Below are 25767 nucleotides of genomic sequence, written 5' to 3'. Positions count from 1 at the left end.
AGTGCAGTTACACACACCTCTGCTCGACATCAGGCCTCAAACAAAGACACAAAACACTAACTTGACTCTAAACAGAAGAAACGAGCAGCTGTTTCTGTTCTGTGCTTATTTATATTTGACACACATGCTTCTCTTTGTGCAAACACACATCGCACTATAAGGGTAACCTCGCACACAATGATTGGACAGCACAGTGATGATGCTGGGAGATCCTATACGCAGCAACACAGAAACACTGAGAACTTTAAACAATGATGGAAAGTGTTATAAATGACTTGTTGGCCTCTGATCTGTCACAAACAGCTGAAACGTGTCTCTCATGAGTCACATGAAGGTTTTTGACAGAAAGGACAAAAAGTAGCTGCAGTCAGTTTGTGTCATTTTTATATTTATTCATCTGGGAGAAAAATCTGAGGGACATTAAAATGTGTTTTCAACAGAGACAAGAACATGAATATAACAGAACAGGTAAATGAACATGTTTCAAGTAAACAGCTGGACTGATCAGGTCCAAACACAGAGTGATAAACTTGTCAAACAGCTGTCATATCTTTATATAGAAGCTCTTTATAAATGCTGCTCACTGCAGTCTGTTTACTAATAATGTCAAAGTGTTAGAAACACAGAAACATCAGAATGGTCTTTGTTCACAGAAACCTGTCTGGGATCCTTTGTTGTTCTTTTGATGCAGAGTTACATTATAAATATAAAGAGTTATTTCAGAGTCTCATCAGTTTTCCTGCATGTCTTTATTTAACACATCAGCAGGGCTGAAGCTCTCATGTTAAACACACACTGATCTATGGACACGTTCATGTGTTTCTAACAGAACCAGGCTGTTATCAGCCTGCACTAACATTATGTCACACACACTGAATGTAACAGTGACAGTTTACATCATCACACAATCAGCTGTGATTGTTTCACTGTCATCAAACGAGTCAACAGGAAGTAGAATCAATAGAAACCAATCATTTACTGACAGCATGTCTGATGGAAATAAGTGCAGATTATGTATGAAGTCTAACTGCACACAGTAACTGTGTTACAATAAGGACTTAACAGCGCCCTCTGCTGGAGTGTTTCAGTACTGCGTTAACTAGAATACACCACCTCCTCCTCACACCACCTGCTACAGCTCTACTCTTCTATGACTACAGTCATCCACAGCACTGATGTGAGGTCACATGGTTCATATGTAAGGAGCACAGCTGACCTCAGGTCAGTTTAATGACTGTGAGCAGCAGCTGTGTTATTGTCACTGTGACAGGGAGACACTCTCAGACACAGCGCTCATGTCAGCTTGTTCTCATGCAGGAGGATCAGGAGCTCCATGTTTGTCTTTCTGTTTGAATCATGATGTGTTTGTGCCATCAGAGTCTGTCATGAGTACTCAGGGTTTCACAGCAGCTCTTCTGGATGCTGACGAGGACTCCAACCTCATGTTTCACCTCTCTGAGCTTCTGATGTCTGTGAACACTCGTGTTTCTTCTCTGGGCTCATCTGGACAAAAACACCTTTCTGTGTTTGGCTGCAGCCTCATTCTGACTGACAGGAAGTGTGTTATCCATGAGCTGCACTTCTGTGAGGAAGTTTCCTGCTGTGTTTCCTGTCTGTGGACAAACACGAGTGTTCCAGCTGAGGACTTGGTTCCTTCCACCTGTCCATACAGGACATCACGCTGTCTGCAGCTCTGTAAATGCAGCTCCAGGTCCTTCCACGTGCTGCTCTGTATTTGTGCAGTTTGTAGTGTGTCCTGGGAAACGTAGCACACATGGTGTTCTTCTGCTGTTTCCTCCTTTCACTGAGTGTGAAACACTGACGCTGTGCTGTTGTTCACAGAGGGGAGCTGATTCTAGCTGCAGCTGGACTCTGTCATCTAACTGAATGTGTTGGTGCTGATCACGGGGCTCTGAGGGGGGAGCAGCAGGAGGACTCTGGATGCTGACGTCAGTGTATCTGTGGAAGCTCCCACAGCGTGTCTGTCATTCAATATTGTGCTGTATATTGTATCTATGCAAAGATGAACAGACTGTGTGTTCACTGGTCTCTGTGCTGCAGCTCTGATGTCATCATCACTCCCTCCTCCACCCTCAGCAGTCCCAGCATGCTGCTGTGGTGCACCCCACCCTCACTCTACACCTGAGCCACAGACCACACCCTCCACCTCAATATACACCACAGTTTTCTCTGCTGTGGAAATGAGATCAGGAGGAAATCATCATTATTATTATTTAATAAACGCTCACATTAATGTGGGCTTATTTGTTTCATATTAGAAACATTAGTTGAGTGTTTTTAGTATAAAATGGTCAAAGTCCCTCTTTTTGCTCCTCCCCTCACCTGTGGATGGGCGGTGCTGTTACCGTGGTGACAGCTTGGATGTGTTTCAGTCCTGCCTGGTTATCACTGCAGGAATCTTTCACATTTATTACAGGTAATAACTCTGATTTTTCTGTGTATTATGAACCAAATGTATCCTGATACACACAGAGATGGATGAGCAGAGGTTTTTTTGCAGTTTATGTAGTTACTATGGACTTAATGCATACATATTATTAAAATTAGGGCTATAACAGTTGTATTGATGTATAGCAACTTGAAATGCTCCCACAAATGGCTCCACAGCATGTAAAAATATAACAAAAGCTCTGGCGGACTTGGTTCTGTGGTCAGTCTTAAAGGGTGAAGTTAAACTCTGTAATCTTCACTGTGTCACAGAGTTCAGTGAGTCCCGTTATTCACAGTATCAATCAGATCATCAGAGAACAGCTGATCAGCAATCAGTGGTGCCAACAGCGCCTCCTGTGGTGAGAGGATGCAATAATGCAATGTAGCATTTTTCCACTCAACACTTGCAGTCATGGAAACTGTCTGTTGGATCTGTGTGACGTTGCTTTCTTGGTTAGAGTTCCTCACAAATGTCCAGATGATTCTTCTAATGAGGCGTCGACCATGTTTGCAGCTCTTTGGAAGAAAACGTCGCCCTTTGCCATCCTTACTTTTCTTTGACTTCTTCAAATGCAGCTGAACTCCAGCTGGTATTTTCTTGGACTTTGCAGCTGTTTCTGGTCATCAGTTCATTCCTGCAAACCTCTGAAGCTGAACAACAATGATGCTGCATTGCTGGCTGATCCCAAAAGGTTGATTCTGTTCATCTGGACGTTTTCAGAAACGTTTGCTCACTGATCAGGTGACTTCTTCAGTCTCAGCTGACTGCAGCTTTACAAGCTTACAAACAGCACATTTGCACAATGACTGAAAGCAGCAGCACCTGATATATATGATACTAATATAATACATATACATATATAATCCATACTAATGATGAAGGAACTGAGCTCACAGTCCATTGTTCATTCAGTGAACTACTCAGTTTATTTTGGGCCTCAGAAATGCTCACTCTGTTTGTACATCACTGTCAGCAATAGACTCATTCTGCTGTGTGGACAGGAACACATGTGACATCACTTCCTGTTTGTTTGTGACTGAAGAGGAAGAAGTTTACAAGGAATCATTTAGAAGAGTTTCAAACATCAACTGATTGAATCCATGAATCTGAAAACGTGTTTGTGAGTGAAAGAGACAGACATGTACAGACTGAACTATCTGTTCAACAGTCAGAGTGTTTCTGTAACAGGAGACACTCTTTACACTCCACTCAGCACAGGGACACTGAGGCACCAGACCAGAAACTAAACCCAGGATAAAGAGTTTGAGTGAATGTGGTGTTGAAGGTGTGGAGGTGGATCAGAGTGTCAGAGGAGACTCTGTAGAAGGACAGAGTGCCAGCAGGACAGTCCACATACACTGCTGCTCTGTTAGAGACAGAGGAGGAGGAGGAGGAGGAGGAGGAGGAGGAGATGGATGTTAGTCTGTTATTGTGCCTGACAGACTGAGGACCATCATCAGAGCAGAACAGACTCCAGGACTGATCATTGTATCCAAACCAACAGTCATCACTGCCTCCTTTCCTTCCGATGCTTCTGTAACTCACTGATATATAAACGTCTCCTCTCCACTCGACCTCCCAGTAACAGCGACCAGTCAGACCATTTCTACACAGCAGCTGAGGACAAACATCAAATCTGTCTGGATGATCAGGATATGACTGAACCTCCTCCACACGTGTCACCTTCCTGTTGTTGTCAGACAGTTGGAGCTTTGTGTTCACTGTGTTTGTGTCGATTGTGAGTTGACAGGAATCTGATGGAGAGAACAAACACAATCCAGCTGCAGTTATTGATCCATCATCTGTTCATTGATTGACACTTTGATGATGACTCCTGACATGATGAAGATGGTTGAATGTGTGCTGCTTTGTTTTCATGAATCCCATTAAAAACACACTTACACTTCCTCAGACCTGGTCTCAACCATCGGACTCCAGCAGGCTCCACCCTGAAAGGAGGAGGGGGGTCAGAGCAGCACAGTCAGCATGCACACATGGACATTACATGGCTCTCACACACACACTGTTACACACTGAGCTCAAAGCTCGGCTCCACTGTTTTATTCAAAGAAATCTACATTTATTTATCAGCACATTTAAAAACAGCTTGAGCCAAAGTGCTGCACAGAGTAGAGAGAAAATAGGAAACATACACAGTAATGACTATAAAGACTGGTCAGGATTGAAAGCTACAGAGTACAAATGTGTTTCCAACCGGCTTTTAAAAATGTCCAGTGTTTGTGACGACCTGATGTGAAGGGCGACTGTTCCAGAGTTTGGCTGCAGCCATCGATAAAGCTCACCTCTGTTTTTACGTCTAGTTCTGGTCAGAAGCTGCTTATCTGCAGACCTGAGGGCTCCACTTGGATTCTTTTGTTAAAGAGAGATAAGATGGAGCCAATCCATTCACAGATTTAAAGACAACCAGATCTGGAAGTGGATTCTACCACGTACTGGTAACCAGTGGAAAAAGCTGGTGATGGGTCGTCTAGCACAGACCCACCGCTGGAACCAGACAATTGATGAGGGAGAGAACTGTGACAGCGCCGTTCCTTCACTTGACCTCAGTCGCTCTCGTCTGCTCCCTCGTAACACTGCTCTTTATTGAGCTTACATGAATATGCACAAGTTCATTATGACGTCTTACACAGGTATGAACAAAGAGTACCAGTCTGTGCATAGTGTGTGTGTGTGTGTGTGTCTGTGTGTGTGTCTGTGTGTGTGTGTGTGTGTGTGTGTGTGTGTGTCTGTGTGTGTGTGTGTGTCTGTGTGTCTGTGTGTGTGTGTGTGTGTCTGTGTGTGTGTGTGTGTCTGTCTGTGTGTGTGTGTGTGTGTGCGTGTGCGTGTGTGTGTGTGTGTGTGTGTGCGTGTGTGTGTGTGTGTGTGTGTGCGTGTGTGTGTGTGCGTGCGTGTGCGTGTGTGTGCGTGTGTGTGTGTCTGTGTGTGCGTGTGCGTGTGTGTGTGTGTGTGTGTGTGTGCGTGTGTGTGTGTGTGTGTGTGTGCGTGTGTCTGTGTGTCCTCCTACACCAGGGGTCTCAAACTCGCGGCCCAGGACGATAGTTTTTGGCCCCACCTTAATATGAAAATGTAATGTTAGTTTGATAATGTATGACACTTTACAGTGTTGTGGGCGGAGCTGAATTAACCCACCAATCAGGGTGGGATATGGATCTCAGGGGACACCAGCCGGGCTTGATGCAAGCAGGGAAACATTTCTCAATGAGTCAAAGTTCCAGCAGCGTTGCCCTGGAGTGTTTCTTTCTTTCCTGTGCCTGGCTGGCTTCCTCCTTTCTATTGGGCAAACGCCGACATTCGCCCCAGCGCGCTGCGTTCACAACACTTCAAAAAAAGTTGTTTTTTAAGTTGCTGCCCAGCGGGACATTATACGTATATAGATTTATACACACGTCAGTGGGATTTAAAGTTATTTTTCCACAGAGAGAGATCTCATATTAACTCTCACAGTGATGCGTAGGCGGCGGGATAAAAGAAAAGTCATGAACTCAATGCAGCCCAATTTAGTCTGCAGTCACATAGCGACACCTGTTCATCGGCAACAACAGTCCCCGGTAACCCGGACTAATTATAGGGTCGCACCGTAATTTGTGGCTCCATGTTTTTATTTGCATCACTGCGTTTGCATTGCAGCAAACATGAACATTACATATATTTCAATATAATGTAAAAGCAGTCAAAACAACTAACATCAGAAACAGCTGATGTTATTTGTTATATGTCACGGTGTCATTTCCGCTTCTTTCTCCTGTAACAACAGCCCGGCGCCGTGAGCAGTCGCCTTTTTTGCGCTCGCTATCCCTGCACTTTCTACCATCTGCAAACGCCACGGTGTTCGTGTCGTCATGAAAGACATGAACATCGAGCGTAAAAACAAAGGAGACTGCTACCGGCTTTTTATCTGCCGATCGCCGTGCTACGGTTGCAAGAAAAAGAAGCAGAAATGACGTTCTCTACGCGTTGAGACGTTCCCCGTCCGTCGGCTAAACGCTTGATTGAAACTTCAATGCGACAGTGACACCAAGTAGAATTATAAATGTCACATAGCCCCAAACATGTCTTTTTCAAAGCCTGCGGTGAAGAGAAAGGTTGGTGATGAGCACCGACAATTTCAGGAAAAGTGGGAAATGCAATATTTCTTTGTTGAGCACAGGGGCACCCCGACCTGTCTTATTTGCACAGAGAAAGTTGCGCTGCACAAGGAATACAATTTGAAACGTCATTACACAACTAGACATGCTGAGCTGGATGCAAAATACCAGGGAGACGAGAGAGCGAACCGGGTTGCCAGTCTTAAAACAGATCTACTGAGGCAGCAAGATTTCTCCAAGAAAGCAACCAAAGAGAATAATGCAGCAGTCGGAGCCACGTGGTTAGTGAGATGATTGCTAAAGCAGGGAAGCCATTCACAGAAGGTGCATTTGTCTAAAAGTGCATATTGCAGGCTGCAAATATAGTCTGTCCGGGAAAGAAAGGTCAGTTTAGCAACATCAGCCTTTCTGCCAACACCGCAGCAGATCGCATTTCTGACCTGTCAAGTGACATTTATGACCAACTGTGTGAGAAAGCCAAATGTTTCAGTGTATACTCAGTCGCTCTTGATGAGACCACAGACATCACCAACACTGCCCAGCTCCCAATGTATGTCCGTGGTGTTGATGACAGTTTTGAAGTGATGGAGGAGCTGCTCACAGTAATTCCAATGCATGGCCAGACCACCGCTCAGCAGATATTTACAAGCTGTGTGATGCCATTGAGAATGTTGGTTTGCCATGGAAGAGGTTTGTTGGAATAACAACAGATGGAGCGCCATCAATGACAGGGAGGAAACATGGACTGGTGGCACAAAACAAACTGGAAGAGGAAGGCGTGGAGGAGGCCATTGCTCTGCACTGCATCATCCATCAGCAGGTCCTTTGCAGCAAATGCCTGAAGTTTGACAATGTGATGTCTATTGTTGTGAAATGCATCAACCAAATCAGATCCAGGGGCTTAAAGCACCGAAGGTTCTGAGCTTTTTTAGAGGAAATGGAGTCAGAATATGGGGATGTGCTCGACTTCACTGAGGTACGTTGGCTCAGCAGGGGAAATGTATTAAAGAGACTTTTTGAGTTGAGAGCAGAAGTGAAGCCTTCATGGAGAAGGATGGAGTTAGTGTTCCTGTGCTAACTGATCCCAAATGGCTCATGGACTCAGCTTTTCTTGTTGATATGACACATGAGCTTAATGTACTGAACAAGACGTTACAAGGCCAGGGGCAACTTGTCAGTGCTGCCTATGACAACGTGAGAGCATTCTCCATAAAACTGGCGCTCTGGAAAGCTCAGCTCTCTCAGACAAACCTTTGCCATTTCCCAGCATGCAAGGCACTCGTGGATGCAGGCACACCATTCAGTGCTGACGAGTATGTTGATGTCACTTTGAGGCTACAGGAGGAATTTGATCACAGGTTTGCTGACTTCAAGACACACAGAGCCACCTTTCACATTTTTGCGGACCCCTTCTCCTTTGATGTGCAAGATGCCCCTTCTGTGCTTCAAATGGAGCTCATTGAGCTGCAGTGCAACTCTGAACTCAAAGCAAAGTTCAGGGAGGTGAGTGGAAAAGCAGACAAGCTTGGACAATTTTTGAGAGAATTGAGCCCTAGTTTCCCTCGGCTTTCCCGAATGTTCAAGCGGACCATGTGCCTTTTTGGTAGCACATACTTGTGCCAAAAGCTCTTCTCCACTTTGAACTTCAATAAGTCCAAGTACAGGTCCAGACTTATGGATGATCATCTTCAAGACATACCGAGGGCCGCAACTGCTTCCTCCCTCAGGCCAAATCTGGCTCGGCTATGCGAGAGGAAACGCTGCCAGGTCTCTAGCAGCAAGGAGTAGGCAAGAGAAGCCATGTTCAGAAGAACAGTTCATTTTCTCCAGTGTTCCATTCATGTTCAGAAGAAGGTTATAGAACTGTTAATACAGACATTTCAATCTAAACAATGCAGATATAGAAGACTGAAAGAAACACACAAGTTCACTGACTAAAAATATCTTATTATTATTTTATTTATGTTTTACAGATTGATTTATTTTCTTATTAATTCTTAATTTGTTTATTCATTTTTCATATTTTGTGTTAAAAAATAAAAATAAAGAGATTTGAGAAGATTGGAATTTTTTAACCATGCCTTTCTTGTAGAAAACCTAATGCGGCCCAGCCTCACCCAGACTCTGCCTGCAGCGGCCCCCAGCTAAATTGAGTTTGAGACCCCTGTCCTACACCATAAATCAGTAAGAGAGGGTACGACCTCTCTCATGGCCCCAAGTGGTGTGTGCATGCCAGAGCACTCTGGAAGGCACACAGAGTCTTTACAGACTACTAAGGATCAAACCTCTATCATTATGCAATCGATTATACAACTCTAAGCATATATGAGTAAATATTTCTAAGCATAAATGACAGTCAACAATATAAACCTTACAGCTGGTTTTAATAACAGAATTCATTTGTTTCTCAAATGAGAAAGAGCTATCGAGAAACACTCCTAAATCTTTAGTTCTGAACTTTTCCAGTGGGCCAAGGTCAACATTATCTGCTAATGCTAAATAGGCTGCCGTTATTAACTAATGCTAATTTGATGTGAATTAGCATTATGCACTAATGCTAACACTTTTTAACAATGTGAGTAGCTAATGCTAACACTATTTCCCTTAACTTTATAACATTGTGAACGGCTAATGCTAACACTCTTTTTCCTAGCATTACAACATCTGAGCTGCTAATGCTAAGTAGGCCGCCATTAGCACCTACGTCTATCCATCCATCCATCCATTCGCTTCCGCTTATCCTTTTCAGGGTCGCGGGGGGCGCTGGAGCCTATCCCAGCTGTCATAGGGCGAAAGGCGGGGTACACCCTGGACAGGTCGCCAGTCTGTCGCAGGGCTAACACACAGGGGCAGACAACCATTCACACTCACATTCACTCGCACATTCACACCTAGTGGCAATTTGGATTATCCAATTAACCTATCCCCACAAGCTGCATGTCTTTGGACGGTGGGAGGAAGCCGGAGTACCCGGAGGGAACCCACGCAAACACGGGGAGAACATGCAAACTCCACACAGAAAGACCCCGGCCTGATGGTGGAATTGAACTCAGGACCTTCTTGCTGTGCGGCAACAGTGCTAACCATCGTGCCACCGTGCTGCCCACCTACGTCTAATTTAAGGCAAATACGCATTAGAACCTAATGCTCATATCGTTTTCCTTTGCTTTATAGCAATGTGAGCAGCTACTGCTAAATAGCATTAGCTAATAACAGCAGTCTAATTTAATGCAAGTTAGCATCATTTGCATTATAACGATGTGAGGAGTTAATGCTAAGTATGCTGCCATTAGTGGCTAATTCTAATTAGGGGTGAATAATTATTACAAGCTAATGCTAATATCGTTTTCTCTTCCCTTTTAACAATGTGAGCAGCTAGTGCTAGGTAGGCTGAAGCTAGCAGCTAATGCTAAAGCTAAAGATAATTTGATGTGAATTAGCATTACATTAGTGAGGAGTTAATGCTAAGTAGACTGCCATTAGCAGGTAATGCTAATTTAAGGTTAATAGGAATTGGCATCTAATGCTAATACCATATTTTCTTGCTTTAACCCTTTAAAACTGGTCAGAGTGGGCACACTCCGTTTTGCGCAACTATTTTTAAATCCCGGTAGCACTGTAATCACGTGAGCTAGCGCAATAATTTTTTTTGCATATGAAACCTGAGGAGTTGTATTTACATCTTATGCCATCAGCTTGTCCTAGGTTACAGTTTCCTTCCACATATGCTTAGGACTCATATTGCTCTGCTGGAAATAGTTTATTTTGATGCATATGCTGTTATTTTGCAAATTTGCAGTATAATATTTATTTTCGTTTTTCCTGCAGTATATAAAAATTGGTGTATTTCAAAAATAAAACTATGAAGGCACTCAAAATAAATTTCCTGAGGTGGGAAACTATTTTGTGCAACTTTTTTGTATTTACAGTTTTGAGGGATAAGCCTCTTAAATTTCTCTAACTAGAAATATATGTTAAAAAAACAAAAACGATTTTCAATTTTTTTGTAGTTTATTGCACTTTTTTGCAATTTATGTAATTACTATGCACTTAATACATACATATTATTAAAATTTAGGCTGTAATGGTTGTATTGATGTATAGCAACTTGAAATGCTCCCAAAAATGGCTCTACAGCATGTAAAAATATAATATAAGCTCTGGCGGACTTGGTTCTATGGTAGGTCTTAAAGGGTTAAATCAATATCAGTAGCTAATCCGATTGCTCAGTCTGACGTCAGGTGAAGTCATTTTTATGCATTTAAGAGCTGTGTTGAATTCAACATTACAAACTGAACATTAGAACTATCCTCTTCTCCAGGATTTTCCTGATTTAACATTTCAATATGACATTTCCAGCGCTTTGTTTTCTCTGCTCACAGACAAAACAGATACACGCATGTATATACAGCCCACGTCCAGCTCTGCATGCACTCCTGCTCCATTTCTATAGAGAATAAACAACGTAACACAATCATTCTCCATTGTTTTCAACTCAACCAGCTGCATTTAATAAAGGAGTTTGAATTTACTTTACAACAGCTGCTGTTGTTTCCTGTCTGCATTCATGTTCTTAACTGTACTCCACACATTCTGAACTGGTGTACCGTAATTGTCGGGCTATAAGCCGCTACTTTTTGCACAAGCTTTGAGCCCTGTGGCTTTTAGTCAGGTGCGGCTTTTCTATGGATTGTCCATGAGCGGATTTGTTTTGTTTGTTCCGCTGTTGTACGGCACTACGTTGCCTGGCGGAAGGATCGGGGTTCAAGAGTGGTATGTTGGTCACATGTCCATCCGTCAGGCAACGTAGTGCAGTACGAGGTAGCGCGAAAAACAAACTTCAAAGTAGCGCTACCCGTTCAGCTGGAGGCCTGGATGATGAGCGGCGATAAACTTGCAAAAAGCAAGTTATGCCCAACTCCACCATTGGATTCTGACAGCGTGGAAAAGTGTGAAAACATCCACGATCACCAACAGATTTCGAAGGGCTGAATGCTGCATGATGGAGAGGAGGACACCGCCACGGCCCTTCTGAGGGTGTTCGACTCTGACACTGACAACGAGGATTTCTTTGGTTTTGAAAGTGACAACGAAAGAAAGAAGCTGAGAGTGGATGACGAAGCCACCCTGAGCCTGTTTGTTTCCGACACTGGAGAAGAGGACTTTGGTGGTTTTAGTGCGCAGGAAGAAGAGAAAGATGGTGAATGACTGACTTTTCTTCTTGTTAAAGCCGTGTCACTGCACCTGAGCCTAAAAGGTAGTCCGAATCAATTGTTCTGGTGTGCTGTAGGTTATTGTTATGTACTACATTTGTTACTCATTTATGAAGCACAGTACATGTTTTGTACTTGTAATTACCGCTACTTGTACATATACCTAAAAAGTTATGCAAATATGTACCCATAACTTGTTTTTCAAAATATTAATAAAAGGGGTGTGTCTCCAAACAGCCATCTCTTTCCTGACAATTCGCTTTGTGCATATTCTCTTACATATGATAAGTCAACATTGAAACACCTGCGGCTTTTAGTCAGGTGCGGCTAATGTATGTACAAAACAGGATTTTCCCCTGATTTTAGCTTGTGCGGCTAATATTCAGGTGCGCTCTGTAGTCTGGGAAATACGGTAGTTCTTCCTAAAGTACTGCAGTATTCCTGCCAGTACATCCTTTTAGTTTTCCTAACTGTTTCCTCTGATGCTCGTTGCTATTCTTTCCTCAATGCAAATTCATGCTAAGCTCCTTCATATCCATCCCTGTTTCTAAACCTGTAATAATTGCTTTAATGTGTCTTTGGCCTAATTATGAGTCTGTCCATATGTTTGTAGTTCCCCACTTGCTTTGGTTTCTTAGCTCTGATTCTCTCAAATTTATCCTTGAAATCATTCACTGGCATCTCTCCCTCTCACTCCCACTATCCCCAGAACACCAGAGTATTCATCTCCTGGTTTATCCTATGGCCTCTTTGCATTTTCTCCAATCATCCCTGTTTCTAGAGTCTCACCCCATCTGCAGGCAGTCCAAGAGAAACTGCCTCTGCCATTTTCTTCTTCTTAATCTTTGATTTTTCTCTTCACTTTCTCCATTGGGTCTTCTTAGACGCACTTTCCAGAAAGCAGCAACATTTTTTGTGCCCCATTTTTCAAATTGTGCATCTTACTTCAGCTTAATGTGTTTCCTGTTTTGTTTTTACACAGGTCATGTAAAAGAAATCCTACCAGAGACTCGACAAAGCTGAACTGAAAGACAGCACAGGCAATAAATCAGAGCAGCACAGAACTTAAGCTCATGGTCCATAGAAGCTGGGCTCTACAGGTGTACCAGGACAAGCTTAGTGTAAGTCCCTCGAAAAAGTTCCACTTGTGCTGTTTCGGTGTAAATTACTGGTTTGTTTGAACAATTTCATCAGCTGAACCATAAATACTCCAAAACAATTTCTTTGTGACTCAGTGTGATTTTTCATTTTGTAATATTAGCATGTCAAACTCTACATTCTCTACACAGATGAGAAATGAAGTGTATTTAATAATAAAAGTTATCTCTCAGAGACAAAGTTAGTGTCTCATTCAGGTCTGTATCTGAGTAGCCTCAGACACATGCAGTGCTCATATTTTCTGTTTTGTGTGTCACTCAGACCTCTTCCTGACAGGGGCAGCAATTTCATTTAAAGTCCCATTCACTGATACAGGCTGCTGGAGCTCCAACCAGGAGGGTACACACATGATCCAGGGAAAAAAATTATATATGGTCTCTTAGATAAATATTAAGAGGTCCTGTGTTTTACTAAAAAATCAAAGTAGTAAAACACAGGACCTTTGGGTTAGATATAAGGTGATTTGACAAATCATGTCTGTTGTAAATGAGTAAGCCATTTATCGACCTGACTCAGGTTTTAAATCATCATCAGAAAAGACTGAATCCTGACCTGAGAATCCCAAGTGTACACTTTGGACTCTCCACTGCAGAAAATAGAAGCTTCAGTCCTGAATCCTGCAGGTTGTTTTTACCCAGATCCAGCTCTGTCAGACGGGAGGACTGGGAGCTCAGGACTGAGGACAGAGCTTCACAGCTTCTGTCTGACAGGTTACAGCCACTCAGTCTGAAGAAAGGATGACAAGAAGACATGAAACACTTGTGTTAAAGTATATTCATGGTGCCATGAGGAGCTACTACATTTACAATATTTCAACACTGTTTCAGGACATGCTGGAATCCTTATTGCCTCATGTTACAAAAGACAAATGTGGCAGTTTACTGTGACTTGCATGGATTCATTAAAAAAACAAAACATAAACACTGTTAATTTTTTCCAAATGAAATTGATTAAATGATGTTAATTGATGAAAAAAAAATCGATATTGCTTGAGCTGACCTCAGCGTTTCCAGTTTGCAGTATTGACTCTTCATCCCAGCAGACAGAAGCTTCACTCCTGAATCCTGCAGGTTGTTGTTACCCAGGTCCAGCTCTGTCAGATGGGAGGACTGGGAGCTCAGGACTGAGGACAGAGCTTCACAGCTTCTGTCTGACAGGTTACAGCCACTCAGTCTGAAATCAAGGTGGAAGGGAGACAAGATCAACCAAACAAATCAGAGCTTTATTGCTTTTTTATTGTTTTTAAGCAGAAATCAGTGAGGTGCTGGTAGATTCTGTTCTTTTGGTTTATTACCCAACAACACACACATACACTAATATTTGTGACTTTTGTAATAGTAGCATTTACAATGCAAAGCAACAGCGATCACAGATTGAAGGGGCCTGAATAAAACTACAATGCAGTGATTTTTAAGATGACCTGTTCTTCCAATTTCCAACAACAGATTTCTCCAACCTTACAGTTAAAAATAATTCTTTATCTCATACTGAATCTTGGTGCAACTCCCCCCAGTTTATTAAAATGGAGTGGTACTGAAGTTGCTGTAAGTGATGTGTGATGCCACTGATTTCCTTTCTGATCCAATACAAAGTAAAATTCAGGCTGGTATCTGCGATACTGATGAAAACTATTCCTTCAGAATCAATACAAGACATCATAAGAAAATATGATGTTTTGTATAACATAAAAAGCCTGAATTTTAAAATATTCAGTTAATAATCAAAAACAGATGTGACTGAAAATAATAAAACTGAGAAACATTTTATGGCCATTCGATCCTTTTACAACCATTGCAAGAGCTTGGTTGGCATAGCCGGCAATACGTTGGATAGTAATAAGTCCGGTGGGTGATGGGCTCCACCAGGGCTGCCCTTTGTCACCGATTCTGTTCATAAATTTTATGTTTAAAGGCTGTATCAAAAGTTCATTCAAGTTACAATATTGTGGTCAAAAGTTCTCCTTTTTTCTTTTATACTATACAACTACGCTGTCTCATGGTTTTAGGACATGGATCTGTCATGGAAGAAATCTATGACCACTTTTAATCAACATTTTAAAAATAAACATGATCACAGATTTACTCACAGAGCCTTGTTGGAGGCTTTGACCACTGGCAGCAGCCTCAGAAGAGCCTCCTCTGAAGCAGAGTATTTCTTCAGGTCAAACACATCCAGATCTTCTTCTGATGACAGTAAGATGAAGACCAGAGCTGACCACTGAGCAGGAGACAGTTTATCTGTGGAGAGACTTCCTGATCTCAGGGACTGTTGGATCTCCTCCACTAGAGAACGATCATCCAGTTCATTCAGACAGTGGATCAGATTGATGCTTTTCTCTGCAGACAGATTCTCACTGAGCTTCTTCTTGATGCACTGGACTGTTTCCTGATTGGTCTGTGAGCTACTTCCTGTCTGTGTCAGCAGACCTCGTAGGAGAGTCTGATTGGTCTGCAGTGAAAGACCCAGGAGGAAGCGGAGGAACAAGTCCAGGTGTCCATTTGGACTCTGTAAGGCCTTGTTCACAGCACTCTGGTGGAGAGATTGAAGTTTTAGTTTGTTAAATAGTTTAGACCATGTAGAGGTTGTTTGTTGTTCCATCAGATTGAGTCCAGAGTTGATGAAGGTCAGATGGACATGAAGAGCAGCCAGAAACTCCTGAACACTCAGATGGATGAAGCAGAACACCTTGTCCTGGTACAGTCCTCTCTCCTCTTTAAAGATCTGTGTGAGCACTCCTGAGTACACTGAGGCTGCTCTGATATCGATGCCACACTCTGTCAGGTCTGATTCATAGAAGATCAGGTTTCCTTTCTGCAGCTGATCAAAAGCCAGTTTTCCCAGAGACTCCATCATCGTCCTGCTCTCTGGACTCCAGTGTGGATCTGTCTCAGCTCCTCCATCATACTTGACCTTCTTCACTTTGGCCTGAACCACCAGGAAGTGGATGTACATCTCAGTCAGGGTCTTGGGCAGCTGTCCTCCCTCTCTGGTTTCCAGCACATCCTCCAGAACTGTAGCAGTGATCCAGCAGAAGACTGGGATGTGGCACATGATGTGGAGGCTTCGTGAAGTCTTGATGTGGGAGATGATGCTGCTGGCCTGCTCCTCATCTCTGAATCTCTTCCTGAAGTACTCCTCCTTCTGTGGGTCAGTGAACCCTCTGACCTCTGTCACCATGCCAACACAGTCAGGAGGGATCTGATTGGCTGCTGCAGGTCGTGTGGTTATCCAGAGGCGAGCAGAGGGAAGCAGTTTCCCCCTGATGAGGTTTATCAGCAGCACATCCACTGAGGTGGACTTTCTAGGGTCAGTTAGGATTGTAGTTTTGTGGAAGTCCAGAGGAAGTCGACACTCATCCAGACCATCAAAGATGAACACAACCTGGAAGTCTTCAAAGCTGCAGATTCCTGCTTCTTTGGTTTCAGTAAAGAAGTGATGAACAAGTCCCACCAAGCTGAGCTTTTCCTCTTTCAGCACATTCAGCTCTCTGAAAGTGAATGGAAATATGAACTGGATGTCCTGGTTGGCTTTGTCTTCAGCCCAGTCCAGGCTGTGTTTCTGTGTTAAGACTGTTTTCCCAATGCCAGCCACTCCCTTTGTCAGCACTGTTCTGATTGGTTCATCTCTTCCAGGTGAGGCTTTAAAGATGTCTTCTTGTCTGATGGTTGTTTCTGGTCTGTCTGGTTTCCTGGATGCTGTTTCAATCTGTCTGACCTCATGTTCATCATTGACCTCTGCAGTCCCTCCCTCTGTGATGTAGAGCTCTGTGTAGATCTGATTCAGGAGGGTTGGGTTTCCTGCTTTAGCGATGCCCTCAAACACACGCTGGAACTTCTTCTTCAGGGTGGATTTAAGGTTACGATGACAAACTGCAGCTTGAAGTTCTGAATGAGAAGAAAAATAAACACTCAATTCCAAAAAGAACTAATCTTTAAAACATGTTGCTCCATCTTCCATCTCTGGAAAATGTTCATTTATCCAGCAGCTTAAATCTTTAGATAAATCCTCTTACTGCTCTGCAGACGGTCAGCCAGCTCCTCCTGCTTCATTCTCATCAGGAAGTCCACTGTGATCTTCACAAACGCCTCTCTGCTGCTGCTCCTCTGACTCTCTAAGCATTCTGGGTAATCTGGACTCAGAACCTTCTGGATCTTCTTCAGCTCGTTCTTCACAAAAGTGATGATGTTGTCCTCCAGCAGCTGGAACAGAATATTTATGAATGAGCCAATCAGACTGAAATCATGGAGCCAAACATCAGATCCATGTTGGACACACTGACGATCCACTGGTCTACAAAGAGCAGCATGGAGATGACTGTGAACAGAACAGATGTAACAGTAGTTGTTGTACATGTACAGACCATAAATATGGAGTCCAGCTGTGTTTGATGCTGCTGGGCAGACTGACCACTGGGAACCTCTGAGCTCTGCTGCTCCACTCTGTGGAGGAACCATGAAGGATTAGATCAACACAGGATAAAGATCCAGGAGTTTCTGCTCAAATAACTTCATCTGAATCAAGTCTGTCAAGTTTTAAACTCTCAGATTGTGAACATATCAGTAATTTTCAGTCTGTTTTCATGGACGTCCTTTCAGTGGTGATGTCAGGGATGATTTTGAAGAAGCTCATCAAACTGAACCATCAGCAGATCACTGCTCCAAAACCAGAACATGATCCGAGTCTCCCTCCACCACCAGAACACCAGCTTTACTAACGTGGTAGATCAGTGTAGTACAGATCAATAACTGATGAGTCATTTGATCAAAATCACTGAGTGCTTCACGTCTGACCCTCTGATGCTTCTGTAGACATTTTGCATATTTAATGAATGTCTGACAGTTTTACATTCATTCTATGAACACAGTGGAAATGTTGTGTTATAGTCTCCATGTTGTTTCCAGCATCATAAATTCTTAAGTTCAGAAAATTAGATTCTTTCTTCACAGCTGAAAAACAACAACATTTATTCTCTATTGAAATCTGCATCGTCCACTCCAAAGGTCACAATCTGAAGGTAACATCTGGTTTTGTTCCCTGTGGTTAACTCTGAGCATCAGTATGGTGGGATTTATCCACTACATCCACACCACTGTGGTTCAGTGTTGTCCTGATGGAGTAACAGCAGCCAGTATGATCCAGGCTTTAGCTGCTGGGTCTCTGTGTGACCTCTCAGACTGTTTAACAGATCAGACACAAAGAGAATCAGAGCAGCTCTGTTCTTTAAAGACAAACATGAACCCACTCAGGTCACACTTTCCCCACAGATATGAGCATCACTGTCCTCAAACAGCAAATGACCAAGTCGAACATTTGGATCTTTTCTCTTTCATTGTTTTCTTTTTAATGAATCTTTGTAACAATCTGAGGATGTTTCAGGTCATATTTATCCAGGAAACACAAACATGTAAAGGAGTCATCACAGCTCTCTGACCTCGTTGCTCCAGGTTCACCACTGAAGTTTGGAGGTCGACCTTTGGACCAGTCACTCCTCACAGACGGACAGCTGGACCCTGCAGACTGTGACCTCTGACCTCTGCAGACACAAACATGATTGAAGCAGCTGTGATCACACAGACTGCAGATAATGCAGCTGTTTCCTGTCAGTAACATCCTCTTAGATTAGAGTTCAGCTTTTTACAGGAAAACTGGACAAAACTGATTTTTGTTACAAACTCATTTTCATTTCCTCTCAGCTCACAAACACAGTCAGACAATCAACCAGAGTCAACACTGATTATAATGTCAGTGCAGAATTATTTCTGTTACTCAGTGAGTTCAGCTCTCTGACCTCGTTGCTCCAGGTTCACCACTGAAGTCTGGCTGTTGACCTTTGGACCGGTCACTCCTCACAGACGGACAGCTGGACCCTGCAGACTCTGCTCTGTCCTCCTCTTCCTCCATCATTATCTTCAGTCAGTCTGAGAGGTAAACCACAAACACTCAGTGAGTTCACATTAACAGGAGGAACTGAGTTACAGTCGCTGACCTCTGACCTGTCATGTGACCATGAAACCAGGTCAATATGTCTGTAGGTTCAGTCATCCAGGTCATGTGATCTAAGGAGCTTGGAGAGAAAAGAGACGTCTTTAAGTTTCTGGAAGACGTTTCATCTGAGAAGCTTCTTCAGCTCTAAAACCAAACGGTGGAGAGTCCCAGATATTTAAACCTGAGAGGGAAAGAAAGCATGTCGCTGACCCACCACTGATGTTATTTCAAGGAGGAAACTGAGAGCCTTTGCACCAGGAGCACAAACATCAGCTCCAGCAATGATCCACTGATGTGTTTTTATTCCATGTATGAATGTTGTTATTGACAGAGATGACGTTTGTGTGTCAGTGATGCAGTGACTGTTGTTGTTACCTGTACAGGCTGGTTAGACTCTATGAAACAGATCATACAGATCTCTGCATGTTAGAAGAGACTATTAAAGGTCATGAATGAGACAAAGGCAGGGAGGCGTCCTTTACAGCTAAACAGCAGAGTGAGAGAACAGCCAGCACCTCTACATTTATCACATTATACAGCACATGTATGATACTGACAGGGATGAGAAGAATTTAGTGATTCTGATCCCATCATTGATATTACTTATTGATTCTCAGTAGCTCTGCTCTGACAGTCACCACCATCACTGAGCAGCATATCAAAGACATTTGTGCACATTAACTGCATGTTGTGGCTCAAATGTTTGTGCATGTTGGAGGCATTTCCTCTTTGTTGTGATCAGTGTTGGTCATTACTCAAAACAGTCATTATTACACATATTACACAGAACACTTTGATTAAAAGTAATGGAGTACGTTACTTCATTACTCCTCATAACATTACTTTGATGTTAAAATGAACAAATGAGCATGTAACAACATAAAGCTGAGGTACAGCCCCACACACCAACACAGATCCTGATGAGGTCACGTGATGTTTCTCTGAGTGTTTATGAACACAAATCAAAGATGAAACAGCACAAAGACACTTCAAAGTGATTCTACTGTAGAAACATGAACAGGTAGAAACCTGCAGCCTGACTGCTCATCACTTTGTTACCTGTTCAAGTTCAGCAGCAGCAGCTCACTTTATCACGGTGCTGGTCTGGGGTCAGTGTTTACTCAGCTTTAACCTCACTCTGGGTTCTTGGCTAGCTTAGCGTTAGCTTAGTGTTAGCATGCTGTGTGGCTAGCTTAGCGTCAGAGCTCTGCAGGTGTCTCGTGTGTAAATATTAATCACAGTGACAGTAAAGGAGGTAAAGGGCTGTGACGTCATCACGTACGCTGCGTCCTCTGTGGGCTCTGAGTGAACTCAAAGTACAAACTACAAGTACACAAACACGAACGTAGCTCAGAGTGGCGGACACACTCGGCCTCGTTGGTCCAGCTGTGAGTCCGTTACCGTGAACTATGGAGCGGCAGATTTGTGCTGAACTAAGCTGCACACAGCTGATGTTAGCCAGGAAACATTACACACTGACTTTAATGGAGAGACCGGAAATACAAACACACACAGTTTGTTGTGTGAAGAAATCAAACACGAGCTGAACAAACAGTAAAGTTCCTAAAGACAAACTGTTAAAGGAGGAAACAAAGCAAACTTACAGTTTCTTCACACCAACAACAAGCTCCACTCCACACCTGGACACTAAACACGGACACACAGGTGAGCTGCTTCCTGGAAGGAGGCGGGGCTCCACCTGAAACTCAGCACAGGTGGGAGGGGCTCAGCTCTGTGTGTGCTGATGTGTTAACTTTAAAAATATGCCGTCTGACTGCTCAGACTGAGTCAGAGTAAAGTTCACATGCTGACGTGTGGAGACATGAAACCTTGTTGTAGCTGCAGGTGTGAACACACTGATCCCAGATCAGCTCTGCTGTATTTGTAACATGAACATTTCTGCTGCAAAGCTTCAAATGTTCAGCATGTTTCTCTGTTTCCAGTCTATAGATCCAGTCACACTTTCTACCTTCACCTGTGCAGTAAAGACTGAGAGCAGAGCTGAAAGCAAGCGTCCAATCAGTGAGCAGCATCAACACCTGAGCTTCATTCAGACTCTGTTATTGAAGATGTTGTTGGTACAAAGTTCATCTGCTGCTCACATGAATCCATGAAAGATTTATTTCACTGAATGTTTCTTCAAAGCTCATTTCAACCTGTTGAAGTCATGAATGAAAGTGCAGACTGAGAGTGGATCACATGATGTTTGAGGTGTGTCATGTGACATGTTCAGTATTGTCACACATGTCTAGATTGTCCCTGATATCATAACTGCTCAAACACTGATGATTATATTTGAAGAATTATTCCTGATGGCAGCAAAGTTTGAATGGAGCTCTCTGTCTGTGCTGATTTGTCGCCCTCTGGAGGTCAAAGCACAAACTGCATGATGTCACTGTAACCACCACAGAGACAGGAAGTGTTTTTATGACTGAAACACTGAAATGATGCTAACGGCTGTCGTTAGGCTCACTGACAGCAGTGCTGATGTGTTCATGTCAAACACTGGCTCAGGTCAGACTCCTTCATCCTTCTCCAGCGTGAGGCCGCCCTCAGACCCACAGGAGCCCTGACCTTTGACCTCCTGACCCTAACCATTTTAGTCTTGTTGCATCTTTAAATGCAAATCCATCCAAACTGTAGCCGAGCAAAAGAAGCTGGAAGCTGTTCTATGAATGATGTTGTTGAAGGAGCTTGGAAAGAAAAGCGTCTGGACTTCTTTAAGTTGCTTGAAGAGGGACATGGACGTCTTAACGCCCACTCACATCCTGGGACATTTGATCACAGGAAATCACACGATAGCGTGGGGCTAGATCTCACAATGGGTTCACCCAAAACCTTGGCTGATTGTGACCCACACCCGTTTTCACGGAGGAGGAGTTTCACATCCTGAACATGTGACAGCCTGGTTTAAAGGGACCAAAAGTAACTGGACACCTGATTCAGTTCAGGTTTATTCATCCGCTCCAAACCACAGCAGCAGTCACCTCCAGGGAACCAGCTGATCCATGTAACTGGGGACAGACCACAGCCCAGAGCACTGGTTCATGATGTGTTTGTGGACTGTAGGTTGTTTGGATAGAGATGAGATGTACTCAGCAGTCTGTCTCTAATGTTTAATGAAATGTTCTGAAGATGATAATAACTTGTGATTTTCTTTTGAATGAATCTTTAATCGTGTTGTAGGGCCTCTGACTCTCATGAAGATTTTCACATCAATGTGCTTTTCACAAAGATATTAACAATGAAAATAACGTGCAGCCCTGAACTACTCATGCGTGAACTCAGCGGTTCCCAACCCCCGGGTCACGGACCGGTCCGTGAGTCGTTTGGTACCGGGCCGTGAGAGTCGAGGCTCGGTGTGAAATTGATGGTTGATAGGTTTGTAGCATAAACCTGTTCGCTGGATCGTTCAATCCAGCTACACAGCAAAGCAAGACACGAGTAGTTCTTTATGTTTCTCGTGCACGGGAGAGAACTGGACCAATGCCGTTCCTTCGCTTGACCACAGTCGCTCTCGTCCGTTCCCTCGTAACACTGTTCTTTTATTGAGGTTACATGAACATACATAGGTTCATTAACATACACGTGAACAAAGGTACCAGTCTGTATGTTATGTAGGTGTATGTGTGTGTGTGTGTGTGTGTGTGTGTGTGTGTGTGTGTGTGTGTGTGTGTGTGTGTGTGTGTGTGTGTGTGTGACCCCATAAACGACTTCCCTAAACCTGCTGGTCTGGAAGTCCAGCAGTTCATCTAAACAAAAGGCACTTAGACTAAAACAGACATCCTACCACAAAACAATAAGAAGGTAGCACCTCTCCCATGATCCCAGGACGTGGGTGTGAATGCCAGAGCACTCTGGAGTCACACAAAGTCTTTAAAGACTACTATCATTACACAATTGGTTCTACACCTCTAAGCATATATGGTTAGATATTCCCCAATAACAATGACAATGATAAAATATAAATCCAACAATGGTTTTCAGGGTTTTTATCGTTAACTTCGTTTCCCTGGGTCTTTTCCCGTGTTGTAGTCGTGTGTCTTATTTTGAAAGAAATGTTTACGCGTTACCATAGCGACCAGAGAGCATTAAGGCTGCAGACAGGTGCATCCAACAACATTTTATTTTCCCTTATTTGATTTATGGACCTAACTGTATGAACTGGACTTTGGCTGTAATGCTGCTCCTCTTCATCATTGCTGTGTTGCATTTCCATCATTCTGCTGCTGGATTCACTGCAGGCTTTAACAAACACTCCTTTGGGTCCAGGCCCAGCCACGTGTTTGTAAGCTGCTGTGCTCCTCACAAATAAAGCCTGAAGCAGCTCAGACTGTTAGAAGCAGCACTGAGCCCTGTTACAGTTATAGTGTTAGAGCAGCGGCTGCAGCCTACAGCATTTAAACTAGCTGACAGTAAACACATCAGTCCAGATGTTACCACATTACTTTGTGATGCTGAGAGTTAAAGGAGACTGGCTGATTAAAATCCCATTCCTTACATCACCGTCCTCTGCTCTGACTGCTTTCATTTAATCACAATCAGAATACTTTTTTGATCCCCAGGGGAAATTATTTAGGTTACAGTGCTGCAGCACAAACAGGAACAAAGACACAACACACTAAGTAAGAAATAGCACAATATACACAATATATACATGCATACATATGAGTCACTTATAAGTAACATGTGAGTGCTGGGGTCTATGACAGCAGGCAGGTCTGTATTTATGTCCAGGCTGACATGAACAGCTAGTAGTTCAGGGTTCAACACTCAGGAAAGTGTGTGACCTTCCACACTGACAGAAGATGCTAAACATGACTTTAAACTGTTGTTTGTTAAAGCCTCACAGATCTGAGAGCAGGGCTCAGTGGGTACATGAGCCTTTATACATGAAGGCTTTCTGTTTCCAGGAGAGGAAACATGTGATCCAGCTGTGTTTGGTCACATGGATCTGCTCTGCATGGATCACCTGACTAAAACATGTTGTTATTATTGTTCTTACAGTCTTAAATCGGTACATCAGGTGGGTCACATGACACCCGGGGGTGACAGCAACATCTTTCCTCTTTAGAAAGCTGCTCTCTGTCCCAGGAGCTGTTGTCACAGTAACAGCAGGAACAGGAAGTCACATGCTCTCTGCTCTGTGATTGGCTGCTTCTTATCTCAGCTTCCTGCAGAGGGTGGGGTCTGCTGATAACGCACACCAACAGAAGTGTGACTTTCACTTCCTGTTTATTGCTGTTGTTCTTAAAGCTCTCAGGCGATGCTGCAGCGCCCCCTGCTGACACAAACTCCTCCCTCTGTCTCAGAGGTCACAGGTCAGCCTGCTGCAGAGGGTCTGCCTGTTCATGGACTTCCTGTTACAGAGACGGGTCTCAGTGTCAACACTGGTTTCTGATTGGACGGTGTGGAAACCGAGCTTCCTCCAGCCAAGTGATGTGTGGATTCATCACTCTCTGTGGATCAGTGTAAGTCTGTGTGTGGGTCAGCTGCAGGACTTGTTTGACCTTTGACCCTGGCAGACAGAGCTGGTTACTGCTGTGTGACTCCTGCCGTCGCTCCACTTTAAATTTTACTTAAAATAAGTCCTGACATGGCCCCGCCCCCTCTGACCTGCTGCTCCTGGATGTGCTGAGGACACAGCGGAGGCTCAGAGGGGGCGGGGCTTTTCCCGTGGCGGTAACCAAACTGCATTAGGTCGCTGCACTGCCAGTGTTTAACCACACCTCTTCTGACTGACCTTTGACCTCTGACATGTTGATTTGATCCTTATTTAATGACGTCTTTTATCTAGTGATTTAATTCTGTGTATTTATATGTGATGGTGTTCCTGAGTTCAGCCTCAGCTGATATCCACAGACGCTCCTATTGGCTGGTTTTAAAAACACATTTTTCCATTAAAGAGACTCTTTTAAAAACACGTCTGCCTGAAATTCACATTTCATTGATTTTGGGGGATTTTAACAGAGAGATAGAACTTTATGAATCCCTCATGTTTATCCTCCAGGAAATCCAGTTTGTAGCAGCAGAACACCGACAAACTTTTACACAGCACAGAATTAGGATATCAAATAAAGGGGAATAAGAGAACATGAATATAAGCATAAATATGTACATATATACACAGACCTCACACAGAGACAGCAGCTACACTGTGTGTGGATGTGATCCACAGTCACAGCTGTGGGTTTCAGTCAGTGTGTCTCTAACTTCATGGTCACATTTCAAAGCTTATTGGAGCCAGAAGATGTTCAAGTAAAAGATTTGTTGCTGTACTCGTCTACCAGGATAACAGGAGGTTCATAAAGCTGTGTAATACTTCAGCTTTACATCATGCAGTAGTAGTTTATTAAACCCCCCAAAATATGACTATCCAGAGTTGGGACCAGGAAGCAGAGTTGCAGTCTTACACGCCTCTCTGCAGCTTCTCTCCTCCTGCTACCCCCCAAAAACCCATCTCCATAGAGACTGTGTCAGCTCCCAAACAGACAAAAAACAAACTAAAAACCAGCAACAAACAACTTAAACATAAACAATCACAAAGAAAGAACAATACAGTATCCACATCTGAACCAAAGAGTAAAACAGTGAAATGTGGATTATTAAACATTAGGTCTCTCTCCTCCAAGTCTCTGTTAGTACATGTTAGTAAAAACATTTCTGCATTTTACCCATATTTTATTTTTAACTCAAAATCAAAGATTCCAGATTCTCCTACATGTTGGTTTTGAATCAGATAGGACGACAGATTTCAGGTGGCCCTGTGTCTTTCTCTATTACATTTGCCACTGTGTAACTCAAAGTTATTTAAGGACTAGTTTATTTCAATGGATGAGTTTACTGACTGACG

General features: G+C 43.3%; 2 protein-coding genes across 2 annotated transcripts; both read right to left on the bottom strand.

Moving 5' to 3' along the window:
* Positions 1-371: 371 nt before the first annotated feature.
* Positions 372-8360, bottom strand: LOC145422845 (stonustoxin subunit beta-like). Its single transcript, XM_080294708.1, has 2 exons — positions 8258-8360; positions 372-4233 (listed from the first exon to the last, which is right to left on the bottom strand). The coding sequence occupies exons 1-2, from the start codon at positions 8358-8360 to the stop codon at positions 3662-3664; spliced, it is 675 nt and encodes a 224-aa protein (XP_080150834.1). The 3' UTR covers positions 372-3661.
* Positions 8361-9231: 871 nt separating this feature from the next.
* Positions 9232-24611, bottom strand: LOC145422842 (protein NLRC3-like). Its single transcript, XM_080294707.1, has 4 exons — positions 24531-24611; positions 15016-16853; positions 13929-14102; positions 9232-13655 (listed from the first exon to the last, which is right to left on the bottom strand). The coding sequence occupies exons 1-4, from the start codon at positions 24609-24611 to the stop codon at positions 13460-13462; spliced, it is 2289 nt and encodes a 762-aa protein (XP_080150833.1). The 3' UTR covers positions 9232-13459.
* Positions 24612-25767: the final 1156 nt, after the last annotated feature.

The sequence above is a fragment of the Astatotilapia calliptera genome, chromosome 3 (genome assembly GCF_964374335.1).
Source record: "Astatotilapia calliptera chromosome 3, fAstCal68.1, whole genome shotgun sequence".
NCBI classification, from domain to species: domain Eukaryota; kingdom Metazoa; phylum Chordata; class Actinopteri; order Cichliformes; family Cichlidae; genus Astatotilapia; species Astatotilapia calliptera.
Note: the sequence above shows the minus strand (reverse complement) of the source record. Positions and strands in the feature narration are given on the sequence as shown.

What these genes read in the sequence shown, in the direction of transcription:
- LOC145422842 (XM_080294707.1), bottom strand. Translation starts at nt 24,611, where the DNA reads ATGCAGTTTGGTTACCGCCACGGGAAAAGCCCCGCCCCCTCTGAGCCT. An exon ending in AAAGCCTCCAACAAGGCTCT is followed by an intron (nt 14,103 to 15,015) that starts GTGAGTAAATCT and finishes CCTTGATTTCAG; the next exon opens with ACTGAGTGGCTGTAACCTGT. An exon ending in TGCAAACTGGAAACGCTGAG is followed by an intron (nt 13,656 to 13,928) that starts GTCAGCTCAAGC and finishes TCCTTTCTTCAG; the next exon opens with ACTGAGTGGCTGTAACCTGT.
- LOC145422845 (XM_080294708.1), bottom strand. Translation starts at nt 8,360, where the DNA reads ATGGCTTCTCTTGCCTACTCCTTGCTGCTAGAGACCTGGCAGCGTTTC. An exon ending in GGAAGCAGTTGCGGCCCTCG is followed by an intron (nt 4,234 to 8,257) that starts GTATGTCTTGAA and finishes CAATAACTGCAG; the next exon opens with CTGGATTGTGTTTGTTCTCT.